Here is a 14,683-nt window from a genome sequence, read left to right as displayed (position 1 = left end):
ATCAGTACTAAAAAAATAGCTTTATCAGTTTTATCCCTAACTCATTCCTCCAACCAGACAGAAACTTACAATTTTTTTTGCTCAAACACTATCCTTAAGGGAGATATTGCTAAATGTGTACATTTTCTTATTACTTTTGGCAAAAGAGTTTTAATTCATTAATTCAACAAACACTTGATTCACTAAAAACTATATTAACATATACTAGCACTGATGTTGAGAAGAAAAGATAAAGAAATGAAAAAGTTATCAACTGATCCCAAAAGTTTACAATCTATTGAGGAACTCAGATATGTAAAGTAGAAGCAATACCATCTAGCTTAACTTATTTCCTCCTTGACAATGACATTGCCTCCAAAAGTAAACACTGATCTTATTTCTTCGATAGTTCTTGGACTATCCTCCATAGAAACTATAACAGTGCTATGCCACGGATAGCTATAAAGGATGTAATCTAATCAACCAGACTACGATTTGTATTACCTTTCCTTCAACGACACAGAATTAGGACAAAGAACAGGTTAAATTGCAAGTTATTAAGAATGAAACCAATTATATGTGACTCAATGTGGATCTGGCAGAGAAGAATTACATACAGAAAGCAGTTTACAAAAATAACTTAAGGATTGCAGCTAATGGAAATGTATACGAACAGTAAACCTGTCAATATTTTCTTCTTGCCCACAATAACAAAAACAGATTCATTGTTCCCCCTCAGGGTGTTTTTACATGCTCAACACTGACCCTTCCTCCTATGCCTCAGGAAAAAATCACATTCGTTATATTTGCAACTTCATTAAAAGCCTCATATTCATTCCCATTTTATTTTGGTTTTGCAAATCTCCACTAACCAACTTTGGTGTTCACTGTTTAAACACTGCTTAGACAGATTAGCTTCATCTCAAACTACAGGGAAAAAATATCAGTATGTGGAAAATGTTCCCATTCTTTTTTTTAAGAGTCCAACCAAGTTAAGTAAATCAAATTTAAAATATAATTTGCAAACATTTATTTGAATGACCACAGCTAGTTCTCTAAAACAAAAACATGATAACTCTGCATTTAGGGGAGTAAAAAAAAACCCTACAAATTACAATGAAAGTATTCAACCAGAATGACTAGTCACGTCACAGAATCTGGTTCTGATCAGACCTGAGAGAAATCACAATCTCTGGCTGCAAATCTTTCTGTTTTCAGTGACAGAGGCTTTTCTTCAAAGGAAAGCTCACGCTAACTCCAACATGGAAAACAGATAAAAGCAGAACAGCTATAGCTGACACAGTGGGTTGAGGCCTGCAACTCAGCTCATCCACCCATCCAGGCAGCCCTGCTCAGGATAGGAAGAGCGTCACAAAACATGACCTGACTCGATTATTTCATTTACAATTCAGTAACATGAAAGGTTTGCTTTTCTTTCACTTTCATAATAACATTCCCTTCAAGTAAATTTTAGGCAAACTGCAAATTAGTTCACTAAACTGTACAATGTTAGAGAAAAGGGTCAAAGTAATTAGAAAAGCATCGACGAAAGTCTGTACTTAGTAAAAACTCCTGCGTAATATGAAGTAAAAGCTAATGTTTTAAGATTTTGAAAAATCTCAAAGATGAGGTCTAAAAATGACCATTCTGGGTTCAGGATTATAATTACTGACTGGTACAAAAGAAAGTATAGGTTGGTTGAATATTTTTTCAGGTGCTTTCTGATATAATTTTGTAACCTTATCTACTATTTTAAAGTGACCGGTCTGTTTTTTTTAAAACCATCTTTCCAAGAGTGGGAATATTTCTACATGAATCTGGAGGCTTAATCTTTCTTTGAGTTATTTAAATGATACTGGAAAGCTAATAATTTAGATTGAAGAGGTTAAGCACAGAGTTATTTGTTCTCTATGCAAGGTTCTAACGATTTTTACTTACTGCACTTTCTAGAGAAATATTTACTATCTTTACTATTAGTGAAGAAAAAGTTTGCTGTTTCAGTTTCTTCTAAGAAATGCATTATCCTTTCTTTATAAGCTGCCACTGGGAATCACACTATGTAGAAATCTATGATGCTGAAATCTTGACTCAAAAGTGTTTATGTTTCTCTGTGCTTTCTTGAGACCAAATCAAAACAACAGCCTAAGTATTAACCCTACTATAAATGTCCCCCCAAAATCCTATAAAAGTATTTGAAGTAAATATAGCTTGTTCCTTGAGCAACTATATGCATTCTGAGTATCTCCATTTGTACTTGCAGACCTTTCACATTCTGATGACATCTCCCACAGGGCCACATCAAAATATTGGCTCACAGGCTGCTTTTTACCTTTATACTATTTCCAGGTTTATTTTTAAAATAAAATGTATTTCTCCAAGGACTCCGATCAATAAATATTTAAACAACTATTCTACGAAAGGAATATGATGATGAACATTAATGGTCCCTGTCCTCATGAAGCATATAGTCTTGTAAGATTTTGAAACGCTTGCATTATACTTGTAAAGCATAGAGGTGGGTTTCTAAGAATTATTTACTTATATTTACTATTTATTTTTTCTTGATCAGTTATTACCCATTATTTTTATAAATATTCACATAGATAACTATGCATTTACTTCTAATATATAGATTAATATACATAGACAAGTCTAGAATCAAGCCTATTTTCTCATTCCCTTTTCTTTGTACTATGCTCATCTGCATGTTGCTTTCTAAACCTTCTGCATACGATTATAAAAGCCTTAGAACAAGGAATTGTGTATTCTATTTATTTTTTCCTCTCTCAATGAAAATAATTCCATAATAGGATTAAATGGCACTCAAGACATGAGAATAAAAAAGGTACTTATGATTCTTACAACCCAACCTTCATTCAGAGAGAAAAGACATACATTGAGCTTTTTGTTACTGAATCAGGATTCAGAATTATTTTAACGGGCTAAAGTTACTCAAATTAAAAATTAACTTTTTCATTCATCCATTTAACTAACATATACTGAATGCCTACTATGTCCTAGATATGGACTTCTTTCCCTCACTAAATTTGAAATCTAATGAATAAAGTCTTGCTTCTATAAAATAAAACCAAAAAAATGAACTAGGTAATCATTAACATTCTTCCCAACCAAGACTCATGGATACTTCTATTAATTTACATAAAAGAATGTTGTAAGGGAGAAAAAAATGGCTACTGAGTTTGTATTTCCTGAAATTGGGGAAAAAAAATCCTCTATCGTTTATATTTGATAATAGTGTTTCATGTCTGATAGACAAAATATATATAATTTATAAATAATAGATTTATGAAATGATTGAAAAACCTGAAAACTTTTAAAGAAGTTTAAAGTTAATGTCTTTAGGGGAACTAAGATCCCACATGCTGCATGGTGTGGCCAAAAAAAAAAAAAATTAAAGTTAATGTTTTTAGGGGAACTAAAATCCCACATGCTGCATGGTGTGGCCAAAAAAAAAAAAAATTAAAGTTAATGTTTTTAAACTGTGCTGTTATGTCTCAAGCAACCCACTTCCCTTGTCTATAAAAACTCCTGAGAGAATCCTAAAGACTGTGAAAAGAAAGAATAAATGAGTGCTACTAAAGTATGACTTATTATCATTTCTCACTAGATATTTGCAATTCTAGGTAAGTTTTATTTTATATTTTGTCTTTGTTATACTGATCCATTTTATTCAGTATGAAAATCTAAAAGAGTTTAAAGATAATAGTAAAAAAATTTTAATTAATGATTCCTTGATTCACCAACTACATTTAATTTCCAAACACTGCTTACTTACACCATCTAGTGGCAAAGGATTCCCTACCTCACAGTGCTAGATTTCACAAAATCATAGGTTTTTAACGTTAAAGTAGCTATATTTAATTTGTATAAGGAAACTGACAGTGAGGTAGGTTAATATACATAGGTAAGTCTAGAATCAAGCTTAATTTCTCATACCCTTTTCTTTGTACTATGCCATACTGAGGACCCATTATACTTCAATGATTATATTATGCAAAATTGAAATAGATTCTCTTTCCTACAGTCTAACAAGGAGACAATACTAATTTCAAAAAAGGGGGGAGGGGTTAAAAACCTTACCCAGGCACTTCAAATCCCATAGTTTGCTTCTTTCCAGATACAGTCATTTTAGCAACTTTTGGCACAATTTCAGATTCACTTCGAGATGACTGGGAATCTATTGATTTTCCTAATGAAAGAGTAAAATATAAAAGTCTAGTTAATTCAAATTGATTCCTAGAAACATTTATTACACACTAAATACATATTATGGTAATTTTCACAGAATCACATCTTTATACGTATTTTTTCTCTAAAAAATATTCAGCGAAATTTTAAAATGCTGAAAGAAATTCTTCTGTCACCCTATTCTGGGAAATCCCCCATTGTCAGGACTCTGCTGTGCTTAACCTCCACCAAATCTCTTCCTAATTTTGAACTGACTCTTAAGTTTCAGTATTAAGAGGTCACAAGGTGGTTTCTGCATTGAGCCTCATTCTGACATTATACCTAGACCCTGTATCTCCCTCTCCTACCACACCCTTTCACAATACTAAAATTGTCCGGTCAGTTAGCAGATGGCTAAACTATTTTTAATCGTGATACCTACAAACTGATGAGCAAGTTGAGAGTCTGCTGAATTGTGCTAGATACTGTATATATTTTACTTGCTCACAATACTAGACTTAGTAAGATATTTGATATCTCCATAGAATACGGGGGAAGAAGTCAACATAGAAAAAGTAAATTAAGAACATGAAGGAGAATAAATTACGAGCTAGATCAAAGTAAGACTTTTATGCATTTGATCCTTTAAAAAATATATATGAAATTCTTCAGAATGTATCTTTATTATTTTCAGTAAGAGTACCATCAGGATTGGGTCCACATAAAACTATGGAAACCGCATTGCTACACTGGTAAATATATATACAGAAATTACTTTTAAAAATTAGAAAAGATAATTAATGTACATAATTCATTCAAAATGTTTGCTATTTGCTTACTATATGCCAAGCACTACGCTGGAAATATAGTGGTGAACAAAAGCAGACATAATCCTTGTACTGAGAGAGCTTACAGTCTAGTGGAGAAAACTGATCACAAAAAATAAAATTACGACTGTTATTAGTGTTATAATCTGTATACGGTACTATCAGATTTGGTGACAGGGCACATGAATTAGAGTGCTTCCATAGGAAAATGAGAGTTAAGTGAAGACACAAAAAATGAGCAAGAATAAACTACCCAGAAAGGAAGGGCATTCCAAGCAGAGAGTAGCTGTATGAGGGCCCTGCTGCAGGAGGCAGCATGGCCTTCAGAGGGAGTAAAAGCAGAGGGGAGAGGGAACACAGTTAAATGGAGCTGAAGAGGGGGGCAATGGCCAGGCAATGCAGGACCTTTAAGTCACAGCAAAGATCCTAATGCTTTTTCTAACACAACTGGAAGCCAACAAAATGATGTAAGAAAGTGGGGGGAAGGGAAAGAGAGGAGAAGATAAAACAGGGTCACACTCAAAGGAGAAGTCTGGGCTGGAGCATATATTTATGATTCATCAGCACATAATAAGCTGTTGAAGGCATTGACATAAGTGAGATCACCAAGGGAGAGAATACTGAGTAAGAAAAGGAGTGGTCTCAGGACAAAGCCTTGGAAGAAATTCAACCTTTAATCACAGATAGAGGACAGCAAGAAAGAGGACAGTGAGCCTACAAAAAGGTGACAGAGGAGGGCCGGGGAGGATGGTGCCCAGGAAGCTAAGGGAAGTGGCATCACCAGAGTCTGAAGTTGCTGTGCAGTCAAGTGAGACGACTGAAAACATTCACTAGTGACACGACTCCTTTAGATAAAGGTCATTGGTAGAGTTAGCAAGAACCATCTGAGAGAAGTGAGGGAAGGCAAAGCCAGAATGGGTTAAAAAAAAGGTGAGAAAACAGGCAGCAAGTACATGTCCACTATCTCTTACGCATAATTCCAAAATCCAAAAGCTCTGAAAAATTAAGGTTTTTTGTTTTAACTCATTTGGAAGCAAAACCTGACCTGGACTAAAGTGAAGCTTTTTGTAGCCCTTATTTATCCCATTTAAAGTGGAAAGCCATACATTTCAGTGCAGAAATAACAATGTGATGATTAAATGGTGCTGCCCCAAATTCCACTGGGGTTATCATACCACAGACGTTAATGCTTTTCTCAATCCAAAAAATCTGATTTCTGAGTCAAATCTGGTCCCAAGGGCTTTAGATAAGCAATTGTAGATATGGACTAATGACTCTCTCAAAAAAATCTGGTTGGAAAGGGAGGAATGTGGTAGAATGGTAGCAAAAGGGAAACATGGCATCATCTGATGGGGAACATAAAACTGAAAGGGCTGGCTGAAAATTCAGGAAGAAAAAAGATCATGTCAGATATTTTAGAATTTCTGAGAATGTAGAGAGGGATGGGACATAAAGCACAGGTAGAAACTGAACTAAAATAGGAGAAAGGCACTTTTACTGTAATAGAAGCCAGATCTCAACATTCTCATACAATGTTGAGAAGCTAGAAGATGAAAACCCCTGACAGTTAGCTTCTATTCTCTCCGTAACATAGCAACAAGTTACCTGGTGAGACTGAGGGTGAATAAGAAAAGTAGAAAGACTGGTGAAGCAAATACAGTTTTCAATAATCTTTGCACAAAGAATGAGTTGAATACACACAAAAATAGGGGAATCGTTGGATAGTATTGAGGGCCCATTTAAGATCTGTAATAACGAATCTGCAGTGGAATCCATCTGCCTATCCATGTGGCTTTTTCCAGCAAGGTTCAGCCATTCAAGAACAGGCACAGAGAAGACACTGACTGACTGCTACATTCAGAGTGAAGTTTCTACCCAACAGGTACAAAAAAAGGGCAGAGTAACAAGGTGGTTGAAGGTACTGGCAACAAAAGGGGGGAAAGTTATTGAAATGATAAATAATAAGCTCTAAGCTGAATTAAACAAATAAAATGACAAAGGAAGAGTACTGATGTACTGAAAGAAAGTTGAGGGGTCCAAAGGTCAAGAAAAGGTAACGATGTAAGAAGTACAACTAGGTGGCTGTTGTCAGAATGGGACAAGCGGTTTCATGATTTCGGAAGAGGTGGAGTTACAGTGAATTGCTGATGAGAGGGGAAGGTCACTGGAAATGAGGGGGTCAAGGAACTGCAAGTCCAGGCCGCTGGACTTGTTTCTCCACATTGATGCATAAGCTATGATCATGAAGAGCTTAGGGTGTAGAAGAACACTGTCAGCCAGCTTCCAAAGTCTTGATGAATAAGGAAAAGTAACCATGAGATTGTTCAAGAGATGAGAGCAGTGAAGAGTAATAAAAGGCTGGTTCGGGCAAAAGACAGAAACTTCAAAGGAGCAGAGATGGAAGGGGAGAAAAGGAAGGAGGGTGGGTGAAGGAATAATTGTTGGAAAAGGCAGAAAAGAAAATAAAGTTGACCTTCCAGACCCTGGGGTTTGAGAGGATATACATGAAGTAAGGCAAGGAAGTAGAAAAAAACACTAGGAAAACAGATTGAGAATTGTGGAGGGGTTTGATTTCCAGGATAAAAGCAGTTCCAAAGTTCTAGCAAAGGTAAAAAAGAGTGAGAGGTGAGTGAGTGATAAGGAAGGAGGAAACTGAGAGCATGATGGTGATGGTGATGGTGATGGTGATGGTGATGGTGATGGAGAGGAGGGGGCAGGGCAGTGGTGTGTGTAGGTGGGGAGAACACCCTGACTGATAGATGCATGGCAGACTTTGGCCTCCGTCAAAACAGGGAAAAAGAACCATAAAGCATAAAAACGTCTCAGTCCAGGCTATACAGGGCTAATCCCCACTTCCTATTAAGATTAATTTTAATACCTTCTATTTTGTGTGTAAAAAATCCCTTGACTCACTTATACATTTAGTACATTGAATTAATGTTGACTTTTTTTAAAAAGTAGGTGGGTCTTTAAGCAAAGAAAAGTCACAATATGAACCTGTAATATTTCTGGGGATGCAGTAAATATATTATTTTTCATTTCTGGTGATCCTATCTAGACGATATCAAACCTCAAACCTAAGATGTAGTATTTCAAAAATTTGGTTATGTAAATGAAAGTATTTTTTAGAGGAAAAAGTACTACAGATCTGAATATAACCCATTAAAGCAATGGTTCATAAACTTTTTTATTTAGGTCAGATACCCCTTTGAAATAGCTAATGAAAACAATGGGATACTCTTGGCAGAGAAATACAGCACACACAAAATTTTGCATGCTATTTCAAGGGGTTCAATAATTCCAATCCTAGAACCCTCCACTTGAGAGATAACCTTGATTCAGGCTAGCTTGGAAATATGTTAATTCAATTTGATGTTCTCCATAGTCAATGAAAACATACATTTAGTAAATTTTCCATTAAGCTGTTATTAATGGCAATGTGACATACTTTGACTTATCCAACCGCATTACACAGTCCCCCTCGTAACTACCATCATGCTGATGACAGGCAAAATCTACTGACAGAGGTCAGAAATGAACTAATAACTAAAATAATCAGTCATGGATCAGTAAGAGATACATATATCCATCACATAAAAGTGTAAAATGTTTACTGTATTCCTTCATCTTCCCCAACCAAATAACAAATTCATTTTCTGTAAAACAACCTCAAGAAATTGAGCACTGAAAGTCCCAAAATAATGGCAGCATATGGAATGAGTACTGGATGCAAATAAGGAGCTTGGATTCTGATTCCTGCTCTGCCACTAATTAACTGTTACCTACCTTACAGCTTAAACAGTTCATTTAATTTCACTAGCTTCCGTTTTCTCATCTACATAATGAAGTAAATTAAACAGTTTCTAGTTTTGTGGATGTATGTGTCTGTGACTCCCAAACCATTAAGGTGTCCTTTAAATCAAATAGCCTACTAGGAGGTTAAAATGTGCCATTCCAAAGAAAAGTACCAATGTCCTCTCCCAAGTCATGTAAAACCCACCCACCAAATCATGGTCACCAGAAAGAAACATGTTCTGAAGATTCATATATTAGTGATTAATATATTAGTGACTAGTGTTCAGTCTCTAGTAGGATGAAGAATTGATCATCCTTTAGATTTTTCATTTGGATGAAAATAACAGCTACCCAGTTCATCAAGTCCAACCTGCTTGTTTTGTAGACAAAAAAAAAAAAACAACAATAACAAAACCAAGGAACAAAGAAGTGACTTCACCTTAGCAGCAGGGCATGCTGCTACCTACCTGTCCACTTCTCCTTTCTCATACTCCATTTGTCTCTAAAGCAACGTTTCTTCTATCCCTAGTGGTTACCCCTTGCTGGACTGCTTCTTCCAGAATTCTACTGTTTCCTTCCTGGGGTTAATATCTAAGCAGCAAAATCTACTTGCCTCTGTCTCTTGAATATGAAGTTGTCTAGGTCCCTTTCCTGAAGACATTTTTCAATGTATATTCCTTTGTAAAGGATTCAAAGCCAAATTTCCCTAGCACCACACGATTGTCATAGACTTGCTGAATTTAATGAAACTTCCTGCTTACATATCCACAAGATTTACGCTCTTTCGACTAATTCCTTTGGTCTTTACAACACAATCAATATTAGACTAACTAGCTCTTTGAGGATAAGAAGTGCCTCATACACCCGTCCACATAGTACAAAGCACACAACACAGTGCTCTACTCACAACAAGCATTCAAGAAACAGAGTTTAATGATCAACCCCTAAGGGTTTAAGTTTTGAAACCATGAGTTGATCTCTATTGTTTTTGCAAGTTATCTTAGTTCTCTTCTTAAGGCAATAACCTCAATTTACTCTCTACCTACTTCCTGCACTTATAATCAGCCACCTTGGACTTCCCTGGTGGTGCAGTGGTTAAGAGTCCGCCTGTCAATGCAGGGGACACAGGTTCTATCTCTGGTCCAGGAAGATCCCACATGCCACGGAGCAACTAAGCCTGTGCACCACAACTACTGAGCCTGTGCTCTAGAGCCCGCGAGCCACAACTACTGAGCCCAGGTGCCGCAACTACTGAAGCCTGTGCCCCTAGAGCCCGTGCTCCACAACAAGAGAAGCCACTGCAATAAGAAGCCCACGCAGCGCAACGAAGAGCAGCCCCCGCTCGCAACAACTAGAGAAAGCCCGTGTGCAGCAACGAAGTCCCAACACAGCCATAAATAAATAAGTGAATGAATGAATAAATAAATAAAATACCAGCCACCTCCTAGTGTTTAGAGCGCTGGGTTCTAGAAAGTCCATCTGGCACTTCCTATGGGCACTTTTGTATGCTTTCCTGCCAGGAGGTTTTTATATGCTCTTTTTTACCTTCACAGCAACCACGGAGAATGGGTATAATTACTCCTACTTTACTTTAGAGAAACTAAAGTTCAAAACAGTTGATTTGCCAAAGATTATGAGGCCTTGGGCAGTGACAGAGCTAGATTAAAAAAAAGGTATGAATCACATTTTTTTCTTTGATGTGGACCATTTTTTTTTTAATCTTTATTGAATTTGTTACAATATTGCTTCTGTTTTATGTTTTGTTTTTTTGGCCCCGAGGCATGTGGGATCTTAGTTCCTTGACCAGGGATCGAACCCGCACCCCCTACATTGGAAGGTGAAGTCTTAACCACTGGACCGCCTGGGAAGTCCCTCAAAGAGTTTATACACTATTCTGAGACAATTATAAACACTGTGGAGATTAAGTTGTAGAAAGAATAAGCAAGAGTATTCTATGTATGCGCCTGAGTAATTAGGAACAACTTAACAAATGAAATGAGCTTTGATCTGACCCTGAAAAATAAACAAAAAGGAGGAGAAAATAACATGGAAAAGTCATTTGTAAGGGTTAATGGGGCAAATATTCTGAAAAAGACTGGGCAGTGATCAATAAATTTTTAAAGACTATATAACTGAAGCTTTGAAGGAAAGAACTCTTTAAACGAAAAAGATCTTTTATAGATTTATTTTCAAGGACTATTTTCTCATTCAATAAGTAGAAAGTAAAACAATATTAAATATTCTAAAGTAGGGAAGATAATAACTGAGACTATTTAGAAATGGGAAAGGCTAAATTAAGAAGAGGTAAGAGAAAAAACCATAGAAACTTGTATGTAATAATGATTTCTTCATAAAAGATGCTGCCATGTCCATCAGTCTATAATTCCCTAACTTCTCCGGAGCCATTAATGAGGCATCCCCCACTCTTCAGTCCTAGGGTGCTTTAAACTCTACGGATATCTTCCACCCTGCAGTAATCAGTTCTAATCAGCATGGCTGGAAATCTAAGGCTCTGCCACCAAAACATTCACGACCTTGAGCCTTGACCTAGTCATCAAATACTCCAGAGACTGAGTTTATCCCATGTGCAAAATAAGGGTATCACCACCAATACCATCTACCTGACAAAGATTTTGTAATAAATATTATACTTGTAAAAGCACACCAACTATTTTAAAATATTCTCAACAACAACAAAAAAGACCTTATTCTATGCAATTATCTCATCATTGTTCATAGAATATCCTTGCCAGAAAACTCATAAGTCAAAAATAATTACTGAAGTTTGTGGTCAATACATATTTACTGTAAGTATCTTTAGTTTGACTGGATGTTGTTGCACCCATTAACCGCCTTTATTTTTAAAATGATTTTAGGCATTTATAGGATCAAAAAGTGCTAGAATAAACATGCACCTCGTCACAGATAAGCAGTAACACAAAAAGTATACCTCACCTTGGCTTGAACCCAGTGGTTTTTTTAATTCGCTTAAGTGTCATACAAGTTAAGTTTCAAGAGTACATACAAAAAAAAGAGAAGAACATGCTATGCTGATGTTCATCTGGAAAAGTAAATGTGAGAGAATGACCAATAAAATTTTTAAGTTAAGGATAATGATAGGGGACTAGAACTACCACGATATCAAATATCATAAAGCTGAAGTAAGTTAAAATGTGGTAATGGCACAAAAATAGCTTGATGAATTAGAATAGAGCATCTGTAAATGAACCAATTAATAGTAATATATTTATGTTTGCTATACATAAAAATAAGAACTGAATGTTCTTATAGGAATATATAGGTTACACAGTTTTAAGTAGGAATTCAACATATGCAAAGAGATGTTTCAAATCAGTGGGAAGAGAATGGGTTATATTCAATATTGTATTGGGAATACTGGCTATCCATTTGAGAAAAAGACTCTATCATATGTTTATGGTGTTTCATACATAAATTCCTTGTTGATTAAAGATATGAAGAATACTATAAAAATATATTTAATTTTCAAATAAGACTGACAAATTTTACATAAAATTTTTAAAAATTTTCCCTGATTAAAGATACCACAAGCCAACATAAAAGTATGTGAGGAAATACATACAAGGGGTTAATATATGTGTGTGTGTGTGTGTGTGTGTGTGTGTGTGTGTGTGTATAAAGAGCTCCTACAAACCAATAAACAGACAAGTTCAATTTTTTTTTCAGGAGGAGCGAGGGGAGGACTGAAAAGAGGAGATGGTGGAAGAGGGGGGACAAACGGAAAAACAGCACAGAAGAATAAGTAAAAGGATTTCTACTTTTTTTTATTAGCATCCAGCGTTGCAAAGGGAAATGGGGAAAAGAGCACTATCTGACACCGTTGGCAAGAGTACAGCCTGGTACAACCTTTGGCAGGGAGAAAATTTGATAAAATAAAAAACTTTACTATATACACTATATTTCTGGGAATGCATTCTACAGAAACACTAACGCTACTGTGCAACAATATATGAACAACACTGTTTACCGTGATGCTGTCTGTAATGGTGAAAAAACTGGAGATGTACCTCAATAAGGGAATGGTTAAACAAATTATGATGTATCCAAACAATGAAATAATTTGCTTCAGATAAAATAGTAAACCTACATGCTTGAAAACAATAACACGTTAAATGGGAAAAGCAATTGCAATATTATACAGCAAAGATGCTATATTATTATGTTATTGGCATTAAAAAGTCTACAAGAATGTAAGTGAACTTTTAAAAGAGATTACCTCTACAGAGAAAGAGAAATATCGTATGAAGAATCTAAAAAGAAATGATACAAATGAACTTATTTACAAAACAGAAACAGAGACTCACAGACTTAGAGAACAAACTTATGCTTACCAGCGGGGAAGGGTGGGGAGAAGGGATAGTCAGGGAGTTTGGGACTGACATGTACACACTGCTATATTTAAAATGGATAACCAACAAGGACCTACTGTATAGCACAGGGAACTCTGCTGAATGTTATGTGGCAGCCTGGATGGGAGGGGAGTTTGGGGGAGAATGGATACATGTATATGTATGGCTGAGTTGCTTTGCTGTGCGCTTGAAACTATCACAACATTGATAATCAGTTTTACTCCAATATAAAATAAAAAGTTTAAAAAAAAGTTATTACTTCTAGAGAGTGATATTAGGAAAGAGAGGAAGTGACTTTTCATATCAAAATTTACATACTTCTATGTTACAATGACTATGTATAATTTTTATAATTAAAAACCTTTAAGTGAGAAGCATATATATTAAAACATTTCAAAACACTAAAACCTTATTTCTATACTATTCTTCAGAGATGCTCTTGATTTTTTCTTATTTCATGTTTTGAAACAAAGGTACAAAGTTCATCCAATCAATAATCCAATGACAACTTTATATTCAGAATGCTCTAGTAAGGCTGAAAGTAATGCTCTAAACAGTTTTGTCTTTTGTGTTAAGTAACCCCTTGTTAGGTTCTGAGGCTTCTTGACAGCAAGGACTGAATCTTTTGGATTTTTCTATTTCCGCAACCAAAGTATGTGATACATGGCGCATCATTTATACATGTCTGTTGAATGCTGAATTGAATAAACAAAATAATTTCCTAATAGCTCTTTCAATGCTCTAATAAATTCCTAAAGGAATGAAGGTGAAAACTAAAGGGAATTATAAATGTGACGTCTTTGAACATGTCATCTCTTACGGGGAAAACAAAACATGGTCAAATCTATCCTGCTCTTCTCAGATTTTCTAAAGCAGGATTTCTCAACCTCAGGACTACTGACATTTTGGGCAGGATATTTCTCTGATGGAGGCAAAGGGGTGTCCCAGGTATTGCAGGATGCTTAACAGCATCCCCGAAATGTCTACAGACAGGGCCAAATGTCCTTTGTGGGGCAAAATCACCTCCAGTTGAATACTGCTCTAAATAGTTATTAACAAAAGAATTAAATACACATTATATACCCAATAACCACTCCATGTCAAAATCCTCCAATTCAACTCTCACTTGAGAGTCTGGTAAAGTAGGTAAGACATAGACTCTGCTGCCACATAGCCTGGGTTGAATACAGGCCCTGCCACTTTAGTTATGTGACTTCAAGTAAGTCACTTCACTTCCCTCAGTGCCTAGTTTCTTCATCTGTAAAATGATAACAATATTAGAACCTACCTAATAGGTATGTTAAGAGAATTTAATGAGTTAACACATGTTAAGTGTTTAGAGTAATGCCTGGCATATATTAAGTACTGAATGATTCATACCACATTGAATCTATAGACACAAATTACTCTCTGACAATCACATATTAATTCATGGTGGGGAGGAGGGAAATTGTCAGCTGTATGACACTGTGCTAGGTATTGGAATAGACAGATCAAAGAATAAGA

At 35.7% G+C, this 14,683-nt stretch overlaps 1 protein-coding gene across 2 annotated transcripts in view; it reads right to left on the bottom strand.

The window, feature by feature from the left end:
• Positions 1–14,683, bottom strand: part of HBS1L (HBS1 like translational GTPase) — an 82,538-nt gene that overhangs the window by 26,134 nt on the left and 41,721 nt on the right. For both annotated transcript variants that reach the window (XM_024759039.1, XM_024759041.1), the window contains one exon: positions 4,081–4,189. In XM_024759039.1, coding sequence (XP_024614807.1) covers positions 4,081–4,189 — 109 coding nt within the window. The remainder of the gene's footprint in view (positions 1–4,080; positions 4,190–14,683) is intronic.

The sequence above is a fragment of the Neophocaena asiaeorientalis genome, unplaced genomic scaffold (assembly GCF_003031525.2).
Source record: "Neophocaena asiaeorientalis asiaeorientalis breed wild unplaced genomic scaffold, Neophocaena_asiaeorientalis_V1.1 scaffold5, whole genome shotgun sequence".
In the NCBI taxonomy this organism is placed as follows: Eukaryota; Metazoa; Chordata; class Mammalia; order Artiodactyla; family Phocoenidae; genus Neophocaena; species Neophocaena asiaeorientalis.
The sequence above is the reverse complement of the archived record's forward strand: the minus strand, read 5'-3'. Positions and strand labels throughout refer to the sequence as shown.